Source organism: Malaclemys terrapin, chromosome 16 (assembly GCF_027887155.1).
Source record: "Malaclemys terrapin pileata isolate rMalTer1 chromosome 16, rMalTer1.hap1, whole genome shotgun sequence".
NCBI classification, from domain to species: domain Eukaryota; kingdom Metazoa; phylum Chordata; order Testudines; family Emydidae; genus Malaclemys; species Malaclemys terrapin.
Window position 1 is genome coordinate 16,030,472 of NC_071520.1, and position 20,053 is coordinate 16,050,524.

Consider the following 20,053-nt stretch of genomic DNA (forward strand, 5'->3'; position numbering starts at 1 on the left):
CAGGACCAATTCCCAACTAAATCATCCCAGCCAGGGCTTTGTCATGCCGGGCCTTAAAAACCTCTAAGGAAGGAGATTCCACCACCTCCCTAGGTAACCCATTCCAGTGCTTCACCACCCTCCTAGTGAAATAGTGTTTCCTAATATCCAACCTAGACCTCCCCCACTACAACTTGAGACCATTGCTCCTTGTTCTGTCATCTGGGCATCAAGGACACAGGTTATACCTACAGGACGGGAGAATGTCTTAGAAAGAAGTGGTTTATAAACAATTAAAAATAATTGTTTTGGGTTTCTCTCTTCCAGTCAGGGAAAAAGAAGAGCAGCACATGCTTCCGCAGCTCACTTCATAGCAAGGCAAATTGACTATGAATCTGGGAGACTGATCAGGATCAAGAGTATTAGACACCAAAACTTTCTGGCATAACTGGATTGTTGATTCTGATTCATGTAATATGAGCATCTCACCAAACATGTATCAGAGCTGCAGAAAAAATTAAACTATTAAAACCAATGACTAACCTGAGGGCTGATGTTTTACCACACCTTTCTTACTTCTTTCTTCCCAATCCATTACTTCTTTGTATATTAATTAATGTTAGTCTAGATGTACACCCCACTGCAACTCACAACAATGTACAATTAAACATACTTACAGGATATTTACCCACCAAAATCCACCTAATTACTATAATACTTTGCGTTCTTTCTAAGATTAAATAGGCATTTAGATACCAACCTGTGTTGCCTTAGATATACCTAAAATTAGAGTAGAGCATCTCCAATGTATTTCAGAAACAGTCATACGTTTATTTTATCTGGACACCTGTGAAGAAGATCCTGTAAGTATTATTCTTTTTACCCATGAGGAAATGAGGCCCAGAGGCTAAGTGACCTAACTAAAGCCTCACAGGAAGTTTGTTGCAGAGCCAGGAACAGATCTCTGGTCTCCTTAATCCAGTTCTGTGTTTTTCCTCTATTTAATCAATTCCTTCTTGCATAATTACGGTAGCTTGTTACTGTGTTAAATATTAAAGTATTTGTGCTCTGTAATTTAGTGTTTTACCATTAATTGAATGTGTGATCTTTGATTGTTTTCAGACAAGTTTTTTTACATTTTAGTGTTAAGAAATGCTCAGAACTTTGTCACAAATTTCCTTATATTACAGCGATATTGAAAGATAGAAGACTTCTACTTCTTTAAAGGAAACATAATTGTTTCCAGCTCACCTCCTATAATCTAGTTCAAAACGAAGTCAATCTGTACTTTTTACAAGTTGGCCGCAGTCATTTGCCAGCCCACTTCTGTAGCATATAGATTACTAGTGCTCATATCACCTTTGACACATTTATTGTACTTTTATAGTTACATTCAGGGTTAAAAACAATTTCTTGATTTCCCAAAAAATCTTTTGAATCTAAAAATGAAAAATTTCAAAATTTGAATTATCAAACTACAAATTGATTAACAAAAATGACAGCAAATTTCAGACAATCCCTGATCAGTGGTTGACTAACCGTACAAAATTGATCTAGTAAATTAAAAGGACACAGAGGCACTCTTAAAAATTAGTTTAATTTTTACTCTGCCTTATTTGACACCCTCTTAGAACTCTTAAAATTGAATTACTTCCTCTATTTTTCTTCTCTCACAGATCCAATTCAGTTATTTCCTCATTGGTAGCCAGGGTGAGCATAGCTCTCAGGATTGTTTTCAATTAACATATGCTCAGTGTATTGAATACATTAGGTCCTACACAGCTGTGTGGGTATTCTCCCCCCCCCCTGCCCCATTTTTCAACCAAATAATGGATTGATAAAAGCTATTTATGTATTGTAGATGATAAACCCCAGAAAACAGGCCTTAAAACATATAAAAACTTGATTAGTTTTGGGCACAAACTACTTGACAGTCTCTCAAGCTATGTCTCAAAGAATTTGTAAAGGCTGCAGATGCTGGGTTCAGCAGTAAACCTGCCCTACATGGAGGTTCACCTTCAGTACTGAGTAAGACCTTTAGCACAGACAGGCCTAAGCCAACAGATAAAGATCTGGATCTTAAACACCTCAAAATTCTAAAGGTGTATAGATCCAGGTTTAGTTTTGACAAATATATAGCCTTTAAATTTCCTGTTTCCAAATTGTTTCATATGCTGCCACAACACTGACCCTGTTCAGATTTTTTCAATTTGAAGACTATTTTCTTGATTCCTACACTCAAGTCCCATTAATGAGCATGAGGCACATACCTTAAGGTAGATTAATTTTCTCCTATCTGTTCATGTGTTAGCCATTTAATTTTTCAGATTAGTTATATTAAGACATATTTATTATTTTCTTTACTGGATTTCCACACAAATCCAAGTTATTTTTCACAAAAAGCTACTCCCATGGCTGCTGGGCTAATAGCCAGTAGCCACAACTACTAAGGCAAACTCCAAAAGAATGCCTGCAGAGCTCAGAGAGATTTCCAAAAAGTGCAAAAATAGACAAAAGGAAATTTCCCATTTCAATGTATTTTTACATTGTTGTTCTTACATCAGTGACTTTCTATAGCAGATATAGTGTTACCTGCACATTTGTTCTGTGTTGATGTTAATCTGAAAACCCGCCTTTTTCATTGAAGTTTGTGATTACGATTCTAGGCAAGGAAATTTCCCCAAGTCATCAGCTAGATCTGTGAATGGCAGTTCTCACTGGGCATATAGCAGCCTTCAGAGTTTCCAAAAGTGCACAGTCAAAAAATAAAATTTTAAAAATGATCTGAAAATAAACTATTTGAAGGAGTACGGGACAGTGCACACCACTCCTTCCTCCCACACAACAGCTGCAGAGGGAGAAATCAAGACTGAGAATTGGAACTGGTATTTGAGAGTAAATCCATAGGAAAATGCAACAAGCATTTTAGAAAAAAACCTAAATGTTAGATCAGATTTACAGAAAGCCACCTACTTCATGCTCTTCAGGCCAGAATTATGGCCACTAAATATTGAGAGCTCAGTGAGCAATCTTACAAGAACAGTAGCAGTGGTTCCAGAATTGCTTTTAAAGGAAACCTACAAAGGGAAATAATGGTTTTACCCTGTTTTGATTGTATATCATGTATAAATCAGGCCTGAAGGGTTTTATTTCCCACCCTTCCCCGCTTGATTTTTTTTAAGCATAAAAATATCAGGAATGTCAAATTTACTATTCCTTGATTTTGCTGGACACCTCCTCCTTTAGAGCAGTGGCTCTCAACCTTTTCAGACTACTGTACTCCTTTCAGAAGTCTGATCTGTCTTGCATATCCCCAAGTTTCACCTCACTTAAAAACTACTTGCTTTCAAAATTAGCACATTATTACTGAAAAATTGCTTACTTTCTCATTTTTACCACATAATTATAATATAAATCAATTGGAATATAAATATCGTACTTACATTTCAGTGTATAGTATATAGAGCAGTATAAACAAGTCATTATCTGTACGAAATTTTAGTTTGTACTGATTTCACTAGTTCTTTTTATGTAGCCTATTGTAAAACTAGGCCAATATTTAGATGAGCTGATGTACCCCCTGGAAGACATGTGTGTACCCCTGGGGGTACACGTAGCCCTAGCTGAGAACCACTGCTTTAGAGGACCCAGAGAAATGGAGCAAGAGCTTTTTTGACCTCTCAAATAGATGGTGTTGAATATAAATATCCCCTCCCCCCCAAATAAAAAGTACCAACCAACCAGAATAAAAATAATTTTCCTCTCATTTAATCAGATTTCACTTGCTTGGAATCTGAGATCATAATCATACTAGTGCTCCAGTCATCCACAGACTTCCAAGAAAAACAAAATAGACAAAATCTGAATATTTTCTAATCTAAGAAACAGAAGAGAACTCTTTTGTAAAAAAAAAAAACTTTAAGCCTTTCAGATTATCTTTATAAAATCATAAAGAACCCAGAGAACACAATTTTTACTTTTTTTCCCTCCTGTGTAGGTTTATTTATAACTAAACTTAGATCCTGTTGAGAGAGAATACTCATTAAGAGGCTATTGTGAACAAAGACTCAATGCTGAAATATGTCGAGTCCTCCAACCCTTAAAGCAGAGATACTAGCCACTGGGAATGGGGTTTTCATGGAAAGATTCAGAAGTGGGCAAATCACTAACAGTTCAAAGGGTGGCTTCATCAAAGCATTGAGAACTAAATTTAAGTCCCAGGAGGGAGTAGGGTGTCCAACATTTTGGAAGAGGTTCAATAAACCATTTGTAAATCTTAACATTGCAGGGTGAGTAAATACTGCGAAGCTTTGTGCTGGAGAATGGAATACTGTAATGGTAGCTAGTTGAACTTTAATGGAACTCAAAGAAAGTCCTCATTTCTTTAGATTAAATAAGTATCCTAACAGCTCAGAGATAGGAGAATCAATAGGAGACAAACTACAATGAGCACAACAGTGGAAAAACCTTTTCCATCCCTGAAGATAAGTCTTCCTGGTAGAATCTTTTCTACTGTTCAGCAGAACCTCCTGGATCTCTGTGGCCCAAGACAGTTCTTGCTCTGAGAACCATCTAGCTATTAGGTCCTGAGCTGCAGAGCTTCAGGGTGGAGTAAAGGACGTTTCCTGAGTCTGGTGTGAGAAAAAACTAGGCATCAGCAGAAGATCAATGATTGGTCAGGAGCAGAGGTGAAGAAGATAAGGAAACCAAAGCTGTCTCAGCCAGGTTGATCCAGTCAAGATGACGATGGCTTTGTCCGGATTGATTTTGTTTAGGACGAGGATCAGTAGCAGCAACGGAAATGCAAATAGGAGATTCTTCGCCTTGAAGAAGAAAAAGGTGTTCCCAGAGAGGTGACCCAAGCCTCCCCTTGAACAGAACTGCTCAGACTTCTGATCAACTATGGTGGTGAAAAGATCTGTTTTCAGAAATCCCCAGGTAAGAAATATCTAAGTACAGATTTGTCTAGTTCCCACTCTCGATCCTGAGTGAAGTGCCTGCTAAGATTGTCGGCTATGGTATTTTGGAGACCGGGTAGGTAGATGGCCAAGATCAGGACATCGAGGCCTATGCATGAGTTCCAAAATTTCACGGCCTTAGCAGAGCGGGAAGGGGGTCTCGCTCCCCGTTGCCAACTTATATAGTACACATTGTCCCTGTTGTCTGTCATTATGCATGCTGTCACTGAATAACTTTAGATCATGGAAAGGGAAGTTCTGGACATCACAGGCAAATCAGGAGTGAAGTCATGATGCCCTGTGCATTACTGTAAACATAGCACTGGAACGAGCTGCCATATCAGTCACACATGGACAAGCTTGCAGCATTGTTCTAGCTAAGAGCTGCTCTTCTGCAATGATGGCTTAAAACTGTTCTTTGTGCTCTTTTAGCAGATATTCAATAGAAGAGGTACACTGTGTATAATGAATGTGATCGTATTTTGCCAGAATCACTTGATTATTAGCAATTGGAATTGCAGAGTAGCAGAAAAGTAAGGTTCAAGAGTTTGTGCTCCTGGTCATTAGATGTAGTATTTGGATGGTGTTTATGATGCTCATTCACTGCATCCATGACTAAAGAATTCGGTCTGGGGTGGGAAAATAAAAACTCAAGCCCCTAGCTGGGACAATACTTTTTCAATGGTCTTTTAGCTGACGGGGGTGCAGTAGCAGGAATCTGCCAGATTCTAATAGTGCTTCATTTATAGGAAGGGCTACCCGGGCTGACGATGGTGCATAGAAAATGACGAGCCATTTGTGATGTGTCTCCTGCACTACTTCTAATGGGATCTGAAGGGTGTCCGCTGCCCTCTTCATCAGATCTTGAAATTATTTGAAATCATCGTGAGGCGGCGAAGGGGATGACAACTTCAACTGGGGAAGAAGAAGAAATATTAGAATATGGAGTAGCCTCCTCATCAGCTCTCCTTTCCTGGTCCTCGAATGTATCCTCATTGGATTGTTTAGGAGAAACAGAAGGAGCTGAAGAATGTTCCCTGGGATGATCGACATGAGCAGTGTGCACTTCAGAAAACAGTTGCTGATAAATAGCCCAGGGATCCCAGTATGCCCACTGGGAAGGACCATATGGGAATGGTGGGTGCATCCAGGGTTAGTTGTACCAGGTGGATGTTTGGCGGACTTTGATGGTAGAAGCCTGGAAGTGTTCTAAACAGTCCAGGTTCTGGCTAAACAAATATAGATAGGCAGTCAGCAGAACCCTGCACAGAAATCTGGGAGTCTGAAGAACTCCCTTTCATAGTCTGGTGGAGTGGGGGAATGGAAGAATAATCAGCCATCTTTCAGAAGTTGTTGAGTACTGGGGAGGCAGGTGGTCCTGGAGAAAGGTGAAATAGTGGAGATAAAATTGGTTGTGGTACCAGAGGTCTTGAACTCAGAGGAGAGACAGCCTCCTCGGAAACAAGCAGGACTACTTGCATCTGATGAAGTGGGCATTCACCCACGAAAGCTTATGCTCCAATACTTCTGTTAGTCTTAAAGGTGCCACAGGACCCTCTGTTGCTTTTTACAGGACTACCTTTGAGAACCTGAATTCTTGAGGTATTGGGTGAGCCAATACAGAGACCTGGTGAGTCCCAGCCGTAGAGCTGTGAGGTACCGAAGGCTGGACTCACTGTTCCAGTTGTACTGATGGTCTAGGTACTGATGAGGCAGTGGAAGACAAAGAGCGTACTGCCTTCTTAGTCAAGTGCTTAGAATTGGTAGTATCTTGCCCATATATCCTTGGTATGGGACACAAGGATGCATATGGCGCATGAACAAGACGAACAGGTATTGCCACTGAAATCTTCTGATTGAAGGTGCACATGCACACCTCAGGTAGAGTACCCAAAGGGACACTACCTGAAGTAGTAATAGTTACGAAAACAAGATTCTAGATCACTACAGTAAAATCAGTGTTAAGATGCACTACTCTGGCACTTGGAGAGAAAAGATCACCCAGATAACGTTAGTTCAATATTGATTTCTATACACGTTTAACATGATTCAACCTGTATTATTGTTTAATGCTGCTACAAGAAGACATGAATATCCAGAGCAAGACCATCTTTTTTTTAATCCAATGCAGTGTTCATTTATTTTTGTACATACAAAAAGAGCCACCCTCTTTGATTCCCCCCACCCCCAAAAATCTCTCCTTTACAAACAGTTAAAAATTAAAAACCAGATGATGACAGGTTAATTTTGGTACAATTATTCAGCAACATAGCTGTCATAATTAGAGTTAAATTTCCTACAAGGTTACTTGTAGGGAAATCCTGATTATTGGCCAAATAAAATTCCATATTACAAGTTAGCAAATTCTAGTACAAAAATAGTCCTTGTGTTAGAACAGCCTCTTATAATTATATTCACAGGTTTGAGTCTATTGGCTGCATAATACCTTAATATTTTATGAAATTTCTTTTTATATGGCTCATTCATCTAATTCAATATAGTGTTGAGCCTCAATCAATCCTCAGGCAAAAAACCCTGAACAGGGTTAATATGCTGCTCAGTGTACTCTGAAGTACTGTGCTTTTCACAGGACATCCAAAACAAATCCCCAAACTGTTCTCAGCTAGTCTCCTTGATATCACAATGAGATCCAGACCCAAAAGGACCCCCCTGAAGTACAGATCCACAACCTTCTGTAGGAACACAGGCCACAGCTTTGATGTTCAAATTCCACTTGGAAAACAGGTCCAGCTCCTCCACTCATTTCCACATTTGCCTTTGTGAGCTTCTTTAGAAATTAAAGCTTAGCACTCATGAAAGATGTGGGGCCATTCTGGTACTGCCCCTTTCAGGAGTGTCCCATTCTGGCCGGGCTTTCTCCTCTTCTGTCTCTGGTTAATGCGGTTCAGCAGTTTCCCTTAGATCATGCCCTTCAGGGAAAATCTGGGGAAATACTATTTGTCTCTCAAGATGTCTAGCTGCTCTTGATATTCTGTGAAAAGCCTCTGGAAACGGAGGTTCTGTCCGATGACAGGAAGCAGTTCTTTCAGTAGCTCTCTCTTTCGTAAACCCTGCACAAAAACGTCAAAAATCCTCAAATTTATTTTATATCATTAATGCAGGCATTTGATACAGGATTCACTTAAGATTAGTGTCAAGTATCCGAAAAAGTCAGGTTTTTACTCACGAAACCTTATGCCCAAATAAATCTGTTAGTCTTTAAGGTGCCACCAGACTCCTTGTTGTTTTTTTAAGATTAGTGTAGTCTCTCTTTATCTTAGAGAGCTGTTTATTTGGTGTCACCTCCTGTTATTTAGATTTCAACAGCAATAATAATAAAGTCTTTAGGAGTTCATATTAAATGTTCTTGTTGCTGCTTCCATGTGGTGATAGAATGTGGAAGTGTTCTTTAAGGGCACATGTTTCTTTGGCATATCAGCCCTTTCAAAGGTACATACCTGGTGAATGGAGAGCACTGAAGGTGCGACCTGTTCCATCTATTAGGTATGTTAGACAGCATCAGTGGAGATAATGGATTGTTAAGTGTTTGTATACAGTGCCAGAGAGAATAAAGGAGGTTACTATTTAGGTAATGGAAAGGATGGATTAGGTATAGAATGGAAGGGATTCCACAGTGATTAAAGTCTTTGGAGATTGCTTGCTTGCTACTCAATTTGAAGTATACTTGAGGTTAAAGGGCTATCAACCTTCCCAACAGTTAAAAAGTTACACAAAGTAACCAGACATATCTTCTCCCTTAAGAAACAGTGGTTGGTCAAGGCTTGGCTCATACAATTTACTTCCTTCCTTGTGAATCAGCACCATGCTGGCACAGCTTTAGAAACAGTATTTAAGTTAAGTGAAAACTCCCTTAAAAAAAAAAAAAAAAAAAACATGGAACCCCAAAACAAAGACATGAAAGCCCTAGCAGTGAACTTTTAAAATAAAAGCTGGAAATTACCTATCAGATGACACTTTTAAGGGTAGATCAAATTTTGGGTTCTCAACTTTGGAGGTGTTCTTTTAAATGTTACCAAAATAAACTATGAGAGGAAATGTAAAGTACATTCGGTAATTTAAATTAAAACTGTCTAGTTTATACACGTTTATTTAAAAACGAAAACCAGCACTTACCACTACTGTTGATTCCCACTGACTTCCAGCTGAGTAATGGACTGGACCCAATAAATCTTTGCATAATTCTCGCAGGCGATATTCAAACCCTGAGAATTACCAGAAATAAAACATTCATAAACATGAAATTATACCCACTACACAATATAAATGACATATAATTTAAGACAGAGTTACAAGTATCTAGACAAGAACAACATAAGGACAAACCAATATGATTTCTGTAAAGGTAAATTATTCCTCCCTAACCAATAAGAATTATTGAAACATTAAAATAGTAAATAAAGACAGGCTGGTGGATTTATTCTAGAACTTCCAAAAAGTTTTATCAACAGTTCTCCACAAAAAGGCTGTTAAAAGTGATCTACATAGTAAAAAAAATGGAATGATTATCAAATTTTTTATTATAAATACAACCTGAAAGACACCCCTCCTTTCCGAACCCGCCTCCCCCCCCCCCAAAAAAAAAAAAAAGTTAGCTTGTTTTTTGTGTTATACATGTCTTGTCTGCCCTGGTAGACTCCGGTAACTGTTGAAATGACGACACCACAAAAAAGTCAGACTGAACGTTGAGTAATTGAGAGGAGAATTAAATTTTTAGTAAGACTGTTTAAAACTTGGGTTTTTTGATTAACACATATTTAATGTCAATACCTAAAAACAGCTTGGAAAAAGAATGTCTTTGATAAAGACTCAACATCCCTGCCTGTTATATTAAGGTTAGAGGGTTTGTAATAATCATGCTTCCAGATCCTCACTAAAGATCCTTCAGCATCTGGATCCCAAGAGGAAAACTAGGAAAGACCAGACTTGACATTTTTTAAACTTATCAGATAAAAAACCAAGATGAAGACCTTTAAAAAACACACACAAAAACTTTTCAAGCCAACTTTACATCAGAAAGTAACAAAAAGGGCAGAAGCCCAATTTAAAAAAAAAACTTTTGCAAGTGTATTTAAGATAATTTGGTAATCACAGGATGAGAGGTAAAGTCTTATAATAGAGTTTAAAAAATGGTTAGGAATTAGGAATCTATGTAGGAATAAATAGGATCAATACAATGATCTACATATTTCAGCATTTATTAATCTGGAAGACTGGGTGAACAGTGCAGTGGCATAAAACACTGAGCAAAATTGAATGTTCAGAGTAGGTTTAATGTATTTTTCAGTTTGCCAGTTAGGTTCTGAATTAGTTTTAACTTAGAAAAATAACTAGGTGTCATTATGGACAGATCAAGAATCAAATATTAAACTTGGTTAAGGAGGGAGTGAGAGAACCACATTTATTTAGAGAAGTGTAATCTAGTGCATTGAATTTGGGACGGAGAGGCAAGAACTCCTGAGTTTGATTCTAATTCTGCCAGTAATTCAGTGTGTGGCTGTAAGTGAGCCACTTCACCTCTGCCACAGTTTTCCCATATGTAAAATGGTTATGTGGGTGAAGAGAAGGTCCCATGTAGGAGAGATTAAGATAAGGGGGACCATTTAATTTGGAAAGCAGACAAGTGGAGATATGCTAGAGAGCTGTAAAGTCTGAAAGAGACAGAGAAGGCTAGTTGGTTATCCTTATTTAATAATGTAGAAAAAGAAGATACTCAAAAATTGGAAATTAACAAAATGCAAAGTTATTCCCCACCCCCTTCTTTGCATAAACAAAAATTAACCTATGTAACTCACGGCTCCAAGCTATTACATTAAATAGATTAGCAGAATTTTTGTTTACAGTTTAGACATTTACATGAATAAGAGTAGAACTTCTGCAGCTATATTAGCCATGATAAAAGTCACAAAGGGTTAGTAATTCCTCTGCTGCAGGACAAAATGTGATCACCAATTGAGTCAGGAATAAATTTTCATCATGATGTATTACTAAAAATTACATGCTTTATGAGGGTGTTACAGCATCCAGCAGCAGCTGCTATTGGGGACAGTATATAGATCCTGGGGGATAATTTGACTATTAAGTAATGTGTATTTCTATACTTAAATCCAGAGATGGCACTTCTCCTCCCAGTACACTATCTATATTTAACATACAAGCAAAAGAGCCTCCACTATGGACCACCTTCGGAAGCAAATGCGCTGAAGTTTTTTTTTTTTTTTTTTTAAATAACCACAAAGGTGCCAAACAAAAGGACACCGAGAACAGTCACATACATAATGAGAATACGGGAGTTCTGAAAAATCCATCAGATCTGCAAAGAAATAGCATTGCATATCAGACCTCACCTTCATTAACTAGGTACCGTGCATAGATAAGGAGCCAATGGCGGTATTCATGACTGGATTGTAACATAAGTGCCGCTGCTATCTGATTCTCTAGGTAAGCCAGTGTTGTTTCTTGTTGTACTAAATGAGGCATGGAGAACAGTCTTGCAGCTTGCCTTCCTGAACTATAAACCAAACATGGCACAAAGTCAGAGAACAATTAGAAAAAAATTCCCCTAGTGCAGAAGCTATTCTTCTAGTCTTTCACATATCAATGGTATTTGGTGCTTTCCCAGTTTGCACCTCTACTGCCAAAGGCCACTGCCTATAAATCTTCTGCACCTGACAGATGGAAAGACCCTTGGACCTGTCTACATTGGCACCAGACCCAGACTGAACCACCAGGGCACTAGGTTCAATGATCCCCCAGTCCCTTCAGACTTTCCACCTGGGGAGCAGTAACCAATAGGAGCTTCCACAGCCACCTGAAATCATCATTCACTCAACTTGGAAACTGGATTTTACTATATTGTCATTGACCACTTCTCCCTTGTCACCCATCCCTCTCCTACCACTGCAACCTCTCAGGTGCCCAAACCCACTCTCTCTTGTCCACTGGTTCTCCACCACCTCCTCATTTACTTCTCTCCTTTCTCCTCCCCACTCCCATAACCCCCTCCTCTTGCCCACTTCAATCCTGAGTGTGCACCACTCCCCTCCACCACAGCAAAGCTCAGTTTATATAGTTTCATTTACATTATAAAGTGAAATATATAAGAAAATGGACAAAATGAAACTAACACAGTAAGTTCCTATCATCATCCTGATCACTTTGCTTGTATGCTGCATCCCTTTTGTCCTCCCTTCATCTGGTTTTTGTCTTTAACATTATAAGCTCTCCAGGGTAGGGGCTGTCTTCTTGTATGTTTATATAACCCTTTAGAACACTCCTGAACCCCCACCCAGAAGAGTGTGAAAGCCAGGAAACTAAATGAAGGCTAGTTTTATAAATGGTCTTTGTAAAAGGCTGGAAATTCTTTTTTTTTTTTTTAACTACAATGTTCTAATAAAGTTACTTTTTGAAGTAACTAAAACATCTTTACAAACCTTAACTAATTTTTCATCTGGATATTTTCTTTTTTACAAAATAAATCCAAACTGTTATTTCCATTCTTTCTAGTTTTAAATCCTAATTTTCTTGACTTTTTTTTTAAAAGGAAAGAAGGAAAATAAGTCCAATTACCCTACTTACAGCCTCTCTCATGTGGGCATAAAAATTAGTAAAATAAAATCAAAGTTGGCTATGAGAGAGTATATAAATTAGAAACCAGGGATGTGAGTAGCAAGTGAAGATGAGCCACTGAGCTGTCTATAGACACCTCCACTGGCTCTTGCTGTTCCCTGGTGGTGTGATCAGAAGTTAAAAATATGCAGCAAATGACTAATTAACCATCCGATCTTCCCTAAAATTCTCAGTCTCCACAGAATAAGCCAACTAAGGACAACTGAATAAACCAAAGTTGAAGCTTGTAGACCAAACCACTTTTGGGATGATGGTCCAATAAGTAAGTTATAAAATCACAATGCAAAATGTAAGAAATCCAATTTAGATAAACAAAGTGATATTCTATAAACATAAATGAGAAACACTGCACCAACAGGTAAGGAAGAACTATAAAAGTAGAATTATTAAGCAGCCTTCTTACTACCCAAATATTCTCTGAGCTAAACAGATACAAGGTTACAAAGATGTAAGGCTTAAACATACTCTCTGTACGAATCTGACAGATTAGCCCTCCAACCCACTGATATTTCTGAAAATAACTAAGTAATTCAAGCATTCAGTCACACTGAAACTAGACAGCACAACAGAAATTAACACCAGGCAATTTAGTTTACTGTATATGAAGCAGAAACAGATCACTTGGCTGATCAGCGAACACAAATAAAATGTCTAAATGCATACTTTGATGTTCGTCCCTGTATTATGGCTAAGGGTCCTGAACACAGCATGGCTTCTTGGGATGGTAAACTATTCCTGTAGTCTGCACATTGTGCTAAGGAGTCCTGTTTGTCAGAGACAAGATTCCTGTGGGGGGGAAAAAAAACAAGAACATATTACAACACAGTGAATGGTGCATCAGGTGGCAGATGACTCTGTTCTATTCTGCTTTATACTCGATTTGCATTTTCACAATAAAAAAATTATTAAAGCTAATGTTAAAATTATATAATACACAGGTTAAGAAAAGTGTCTCTACATCTGGGTATAGTGCTTAAATTATGCAGAAGTACAGAGGTTGGTTCAAAAGTCAGACAATACATCTAGTACATAATCAACAATAACCCAAATTTAGATTAATAAATTTAATGATACACACTGGTGCAACGTACAAGGCTTTGGGCCAAATCCTGCTCACCTTATTTACACAAATGGTCCCATTGAAGTCAATGGGATTAGTCACATAACCTAAACAGGATTTGGCTTGGAGCTCTGAGAAGCATAAGAGAAAATCCACCGGCACATTTTACAGGTTCCAGATTGAAAACAAAAATTCAAATCCTCTGTAGGACCAAGGCTGTACGGAACCTAGGTAATTACTTTCTCATCATGAAACTAACTTTACTCCAAGACCCTCCACACATCAGATCCTACTCTCAGACTGCTGATCAGCCATTCTGGCATTTCCCTTACACTGAAGATATGATGCCTCCTTCATACTGACAGGGGAGAGTTGACAGCTACAACTCCCACTTCCTACACCTAATTAAGGCTATCATCTTCATGGGTTTGACAGGCTGGGGAATTGATTGCTCAAATGAATGCCACTTGTATGCTTACCAGACAACTAAGATACACAATGGCACAAATACTTACAGTAATCTTAATTGTTTAATCATGGTTAATTTGAGCTGGTGACTAAGGGACTATTCTTTTATATAAATCTGAGGATGTGGCACAAACAGAAAAGTGACAGGAAATTCAGATTCCATCCTCCATTCTTCAATGGTTTAATTGTTGTGGAGAAAAAGACAGCAGGATTTAAGTTCAAGGTCAACCTTAACTGTGAATAATATCAAGGCTGTGACAGACATGGACTAGTGCTAGGCAGTAAAAATTAGATTTTCTCTGGGGTGTTTTCCCTCCGATTTATTTAAAGAAATATTAATCTAAACACACAAACTACCGTCTAAATATAAGAGAGCATCCAAGTTTCCTGGCAGCTGTTCTGGACTAATTTTTTCCAAAGACTATTTTACATTCAGAAATTATGAACGTCTGAATGACCAAACCATTTTAAATCCATGTCAACTTCCAGTTAGTTACAAGCAACCCTACGACAACAAATCAGAGTATATATGTGACAGGTGGGGAAAAAAGGGTAAGGAAATAAATTTCAGTTTAAGCTTTTAATTTACAAGGCTTAGTTTAAACAGTACTGAATTATAAAAACATGAAAGGGACTGGCCCAGCCATCCATGTACTAGTACATGGGGAGCAAAGTAGAAGACAAGCCCAGTGTTTCCGCTCGGGTTAGTTTTCAGAGTACAGAATTAAGGGGCAGTAAATCAGAACTGGCATGCTATCACAGCCAACTTTATAAAAGGTAGGAAAGAATGTGCAACTTACCACGTAGAAAGAGAAGGATTAAAACAATATGCCTTTCCATCAGACAGGCTCATTACTGGTATACCATGCTGAGTCAGCAAAATTTGAGAGACAGATGTATCACTTCCTACAGATTAAATCAAATCTCATGATTTCCTCCGAAGTAATCATTACATAACATTTAAAACACTACACATTTAAAGTACTATACAGCCATTAATTAATCCTCGCAAGAGCCCTACTGAAACAGGTGAGACTAGTGTTACTCCCATTTTACTGGCAGGGAAGCTGAGGCAAAGAGGTGAAGTAACTCACTGAATGCACATAAGCAAGTCAGTAGCAGAGCTGGATTTAGAAGCCAGGGCTCTTAGCACTGAGTTCTGTGTACTATTACATGTGTCATTTCTTTGCAACTATCATTAAATAATCTGGAGAAATTGCAATATTCATAAAGGGTTGGTTAAAAGGGAAATATTTGCAGTATCTCAGGGCAGAATATTCACCCAATTATTTTTCTGTCATCTTTAAAAATAAACCCTTTAGTTTACAGGTATCTCCAGGCCAATCTCCTAACAAACTATGCTTGGGAAGGTGTGGATAAACATGCTGTAATGCTCAAATATTCATTATCTCCTGCTTAACAACGTGTTCTGATTCTACAGTCCTACGGAGCATGTTTTGAGCACAGGACCAATTGACCAGGGCTTGTGGTTGTCTGTCTGAAAAGACTTCTGCAGTCTGCTGGGTTCATACCACACACACATACAAATACTTCTCAAACTGCCTTTGATTAATACTACTAAGATTAAATCCAGATAGAAGGCCAGGGCGTTTCTTGTAACGCTGATTTTTTTTGCCAGATACTGGCAAGGGCAGAAAACAGATTTGTTAAATTCAGATAATTTCTGATCAGTTAAGTTTTAAAATATCTGATTATATGCAAGATATGCATTGGGGACTGCAATAGTGTTATGGGATTTATACACCAGATTAGAAAGTGTTTCATGATAACTCTACAACATTGCATTTCCACATTTAAAAACAAAACAAATTACAGGATCCTTAATAGTTTGCTATCTCCTTATATTTTTATCTTGATTGTTTCTGTGGTAATCAAACATTATCCAGTGATTTCCATTTAACACCCAACTATGTACAGAAGAAAACCTATTTATTTTTGCTTTACAGGGGTAGGTAGAATTTTAGCACACTCGTTAATGGCTCAATATATTACAGGAGGACTGAAAGACTAAGGTTGGCAGGTAAACGTGCCCTTTCATTACCTGCTAATATTGTTTGCAGAGACTCGTCTTTAACAACCACTGACTGTTTATGAACATCCCTGAAGGGAGAGAAAAGAGGGGGGAGGAGGGAAAGCTATACATTAAAAAGAAATGAATATGCCAATCTTATAACAAATCAGTTTCTAGAATGTTCCTGATTAAAATTTGTAACTTAATATTTTCTTCATTATTTTGACAACACAATTTTGGCAAGGCAGAAAATAGCAAAGCTGAGCTGTATGCACCCCTGCTTCCGAAAAGGATTATAAAAAGAATTATTTGCACTTCTATGGCCCTTTCTGTTAGAGAATCTCATCACACTTTTCAAACATTAAGTCTCACAACACATCTGTGAGATAGGTATGAATTATTTGCCCCATTTTACAGATAAGTAAACGAATGTAGAGAGAGGTTAAGTGAACTGTCCAGGGTCACAAAGTGAGTCAACAGCAGAGCTGGAAACTGAACCCATGCCTTCTGACTCCTAGGCCCATACTCTGGCTCAGGGATCGGCAACCTTTGGCGCGCGGCCCATCAGGGAAATCCATCGGCGGGCCGAGATGGTTTGTTTACCTGCAGCAGCTGCAGGTTCAGACGATCGCAGCTCCCACTGGCCATGGTTTGCCTTTCCAGGCTCCTCCAGGCTCAGGGATATGCTGGCCACCGCTTCCCGCACCCCCATTGGCCTGGAATGGTGAACTGCAGCCAGTGGGAGCTGCGATCGACCGAACCTGCGGCTGCTGCAGGTAAACATACCATCTCGACCCGCCGGCGGATTTCCCTGATAGGCCGTGTGCCAAAGGTTGCCGATCCCTGCTCTAGCTGTTAGACAATACTCTTCAAATGTCAATGCTGATTTACTAAAAATGAAGATTTTAATGATTTCTATATTTCCTTCTTTCCCTTAATTCCACAGACTAAAATCACCCTGTCCTACAAGGCAGCTTAAACAAATGACCCTTAGTAAGATAAACCATCCACTTTCTAGTGTGAAATTCACCCCTGTGCAGAGTTCCACTTAAGCCTGCAAAAGAGAGCAGGCAGGACATATGTCTTGCATGGTGGGCCCTCTACAGAGGGCTGAATATCACATCCACAAATAAGACTCGATGGAAAGCTAACCTGATTTGAACCAGAGCATCAGCAGGCACATGACAACCCAGCCAATAGAAAAAAAAATCATTTATCAGCTCCAATCAAAGTCATTAACTGGAAGCAGTAAGGTAACCAGTCAAACTCAGCCCATGCTTACGGGCAGTCATGACAGCATAATTTAGTACTCACCACACAGACAGCGTAGCAATAGTGGTGAGAGCCATGACGTAGGAACCTGTGCAATGTAAAGCGGAGATAGGCGAATGCAATATAATAGGTGGGAGAAGGCGACGACCACAAGCTGAAAATACAGATAAGGTCCTCTTCTCACAGGCTACACTCACCACATCACTGAAAATGATCAAAAGGAAACATTTAAATTCAGCTAAATGAAAGAGGCAAGATCTCTTGGGTTATCATACAACTTGAAGAAGGTCCCACTGATAAATTGTGAGGATTCAGAAAACTTGTCTCCAGAAAGCACAGGCAAAAACACAGGAGAATGTGTTTTTGAATCCTAAATTCAAGTCTCTCACTCGGAAGATGGAGGTGACTGCGACGTATCAGTGGGGAAGGAAAGGAGGCGTGCCTGGTCAGAATAAGCCTCGGCATACTGGCCATATGAAGAAGAGGTTGGTTTTTTGAAACAAGACCGTTTCCACACACAGAAGAATGTACAGAGCGAATGGTCTGTCAAGACAATGGAATGACGAGGCTCTCTTTAGAAGGCAGGGAGGGAGCTGTGCACTAGCAGGCTAGAGCATTGCCAAAGTTAAAGTAGGGAATTGCTAGATGACAAAATGTAAAAGTCCCTTTCATGGTGATGTGAGGTTAAAGATTTGAATTACCTCGCAATCAAAGCCCTGGGTGCATGTTTCAAAGGCGGTGTTGGATAGCATTTCCGTCAGTGAGGAAGGCTTATACTGTAAAGACAGCGCTTCTTACCTCCTTCATTAAAGAGCATGGGAGATTTTGGCTCAAACTTTACATACTTATTATTTCTATCCTGCTCTAGGGTATGCTTCCAATCTAACCACTGGATAAGGTATGTGAATGATCGGGAGTTTGCAGTTTACTGTTATGGATGACAGGACACGGTACGAAGGAGAGCTCTGATAACAGCGGTATTTAACTTTGTAACCAACCCTCTTCCTAACAAGCTTGAAACTCAGGCCAGGCTAACCCAACCTCGTGGTGGGCTTGGGCTGAAGTCTGAGTCAACTTGGGCCAATGTGAGCTTTTGCAAAACATTACAGCTCAAAACATAACAGCTTCACAAAAAAACATGTAAAACTTGTCAATTTCAGCTGTGATTTATGAGTTTAATTTGTTCCAATCCAAAACTCAGCATAACTCTTAAAGACGTGAAACCAGAAAAAGGTTCAGATGAATTCCTGTGAACCAGACTTGTGGGTATCTTTGTCACAGTTTGGACCTCAACAAGATCATACAGTTTAAATTAAACTTCTGATGCAAAAACTAAAGGCTGCTGTTGAGGAGGAGGAGAAACTGCACGTATCTCTGAGGAAACACGTATCCCACAAAAATATTCTATTTAAAGTGTTCTTTTAAATCTTCAATCATTGTGGCATTTGCTGTTTAAACAACTGTTGCTTCTAATTGTTCAGTCCATTCTAATGGGGGAATTTAATGGAGGAATGCAATGTCTGACAAAGAAAGTATTTTAATTGACTAATGGGGACACGGGAGGCTATAAAGCCTTTGGTTAGGTCAGGACCCTAGGGGCTAATTCACTAGTGAGGCTGCCATCAGGTCTACATACAGTGCATATTATATTTATTCATATCACATGGTTAATACCAAAGCATTGTGTACAGGTTACAAAAGCAGTAACCAAAAAACCAGCAAACCGCAATGATCAACAAAGCCAATTTGTTACTAATGCTACAGGAGGAGGAAAGAAGAACATAAGTGTCCTAGAGCGGGCTGGCAAGAAGAGGAAGAAGAGAAAGGTCTTAGGAAGATGTTTTGCACTATGAAGAATCACACAACTCCATAAAAACATGGGATCCTGTCATGCACTGTAATAGTGAATTTAAACAAACATTTTGCAAAATATACCATGCACCAGGGGTTAAAATAATAAAGACAAATGGGAAGCAATATTCTCTGAAGCTATTGAAATTTGGTAAATTTTAAATACCTATATATTTTATTCATGTAATCGGAAGTTCTCAAAGGGAACCTTGAATAAAGTTTCCACTAACCACTTGTTTAATAGTGTAACAATACAGCCCTAAATACTTTCTCCTGCCAAAGGACTATCACTCCTTTTCTGCAAGCTCCTACTTCTACAAGCAAATTCTCTTACCAGCTTCCAGCTGCAGTAAGAATTCGACTGGTGAGGACAGTCTCCCATTCTTTGCCTTCCCGATTACACTTTAACCTGCTCAGCTTGGAACCTCCCACTGTGGTCATCTCATTCTCCACCTCAATGTACATGGAGGGATCTGAACTTACCTGAAAAAAAGAAAAGGAAAAATCGTTTTACACAGAGGAAAATTGCTCAGGGAAGTGTCAAGTAAAGTAGGTCCAAAATAGGGCCCAATTAAACCTTGGCATCTGATAGAGAAAACACTCTGGAGTTGTTTGTTTAAAATATCCTCAAAATACACCAAATTACTTCAAAAGGAAGAGATTCCAAAGGCAACTGGTCACTCAAGGCTACTCCTCATCAATAATTTATGTGTATTTTGAGCCCACCAATTGAAAAAAGGGTTTATATTTTCAGTCATCTGTTCTTCCTAAATCCTGGACACCAAA

At 38.9% G+C, this 20,053-nt stretch overlaps 1 protein-coding gene across 1 annotated transcript in view; it reads right to left on the minus strand.

The window, feature by feature from the left end:
• Nucleotides 1-7,031: 7,031 nt before the first annotated feature.
• The window catches only part of LOC128824497 (protein HIRA), a 60,084-nt gene continuing 47,062 nt past the window's right edge, over nt 7,032-20,053 (minus strand). The window contains exons 18-25 of the mRNA XM_054006053.1: nt 19,602-19,750; nt 17,459-17,620; nt 16,175-16,233; nt 14,913-15,018; nt 13,248-13,370; nt 11,303-11,466; nt 9,072-9,160; nt 7,032-8,008 (exon numbers count right to left, since the gene is read on the minus strand). Coding sequence (XP_053862028.1) covers nt 7,892-8,008; nt 9,072-9,160; nt 11,303-11,466; nt 13,248-13,370; nt 14,913-15,018; nt 16,175-16,233; nt 17,459-17,620; nt 19,602-19,750 — 969 coding nt within the window. The 3' untranslated portion in view covers nt 7,032-7,891. The remainder of the gene's footprint in view (nt 8,009-9,071; nt 9,161-11,302; nt 11,467-13,247; nt 13,371-14,912; nt 15,019-16,174; nt 16,234-17,458; nt 17,621-19,601; nt 19,751-20,053) is intronic.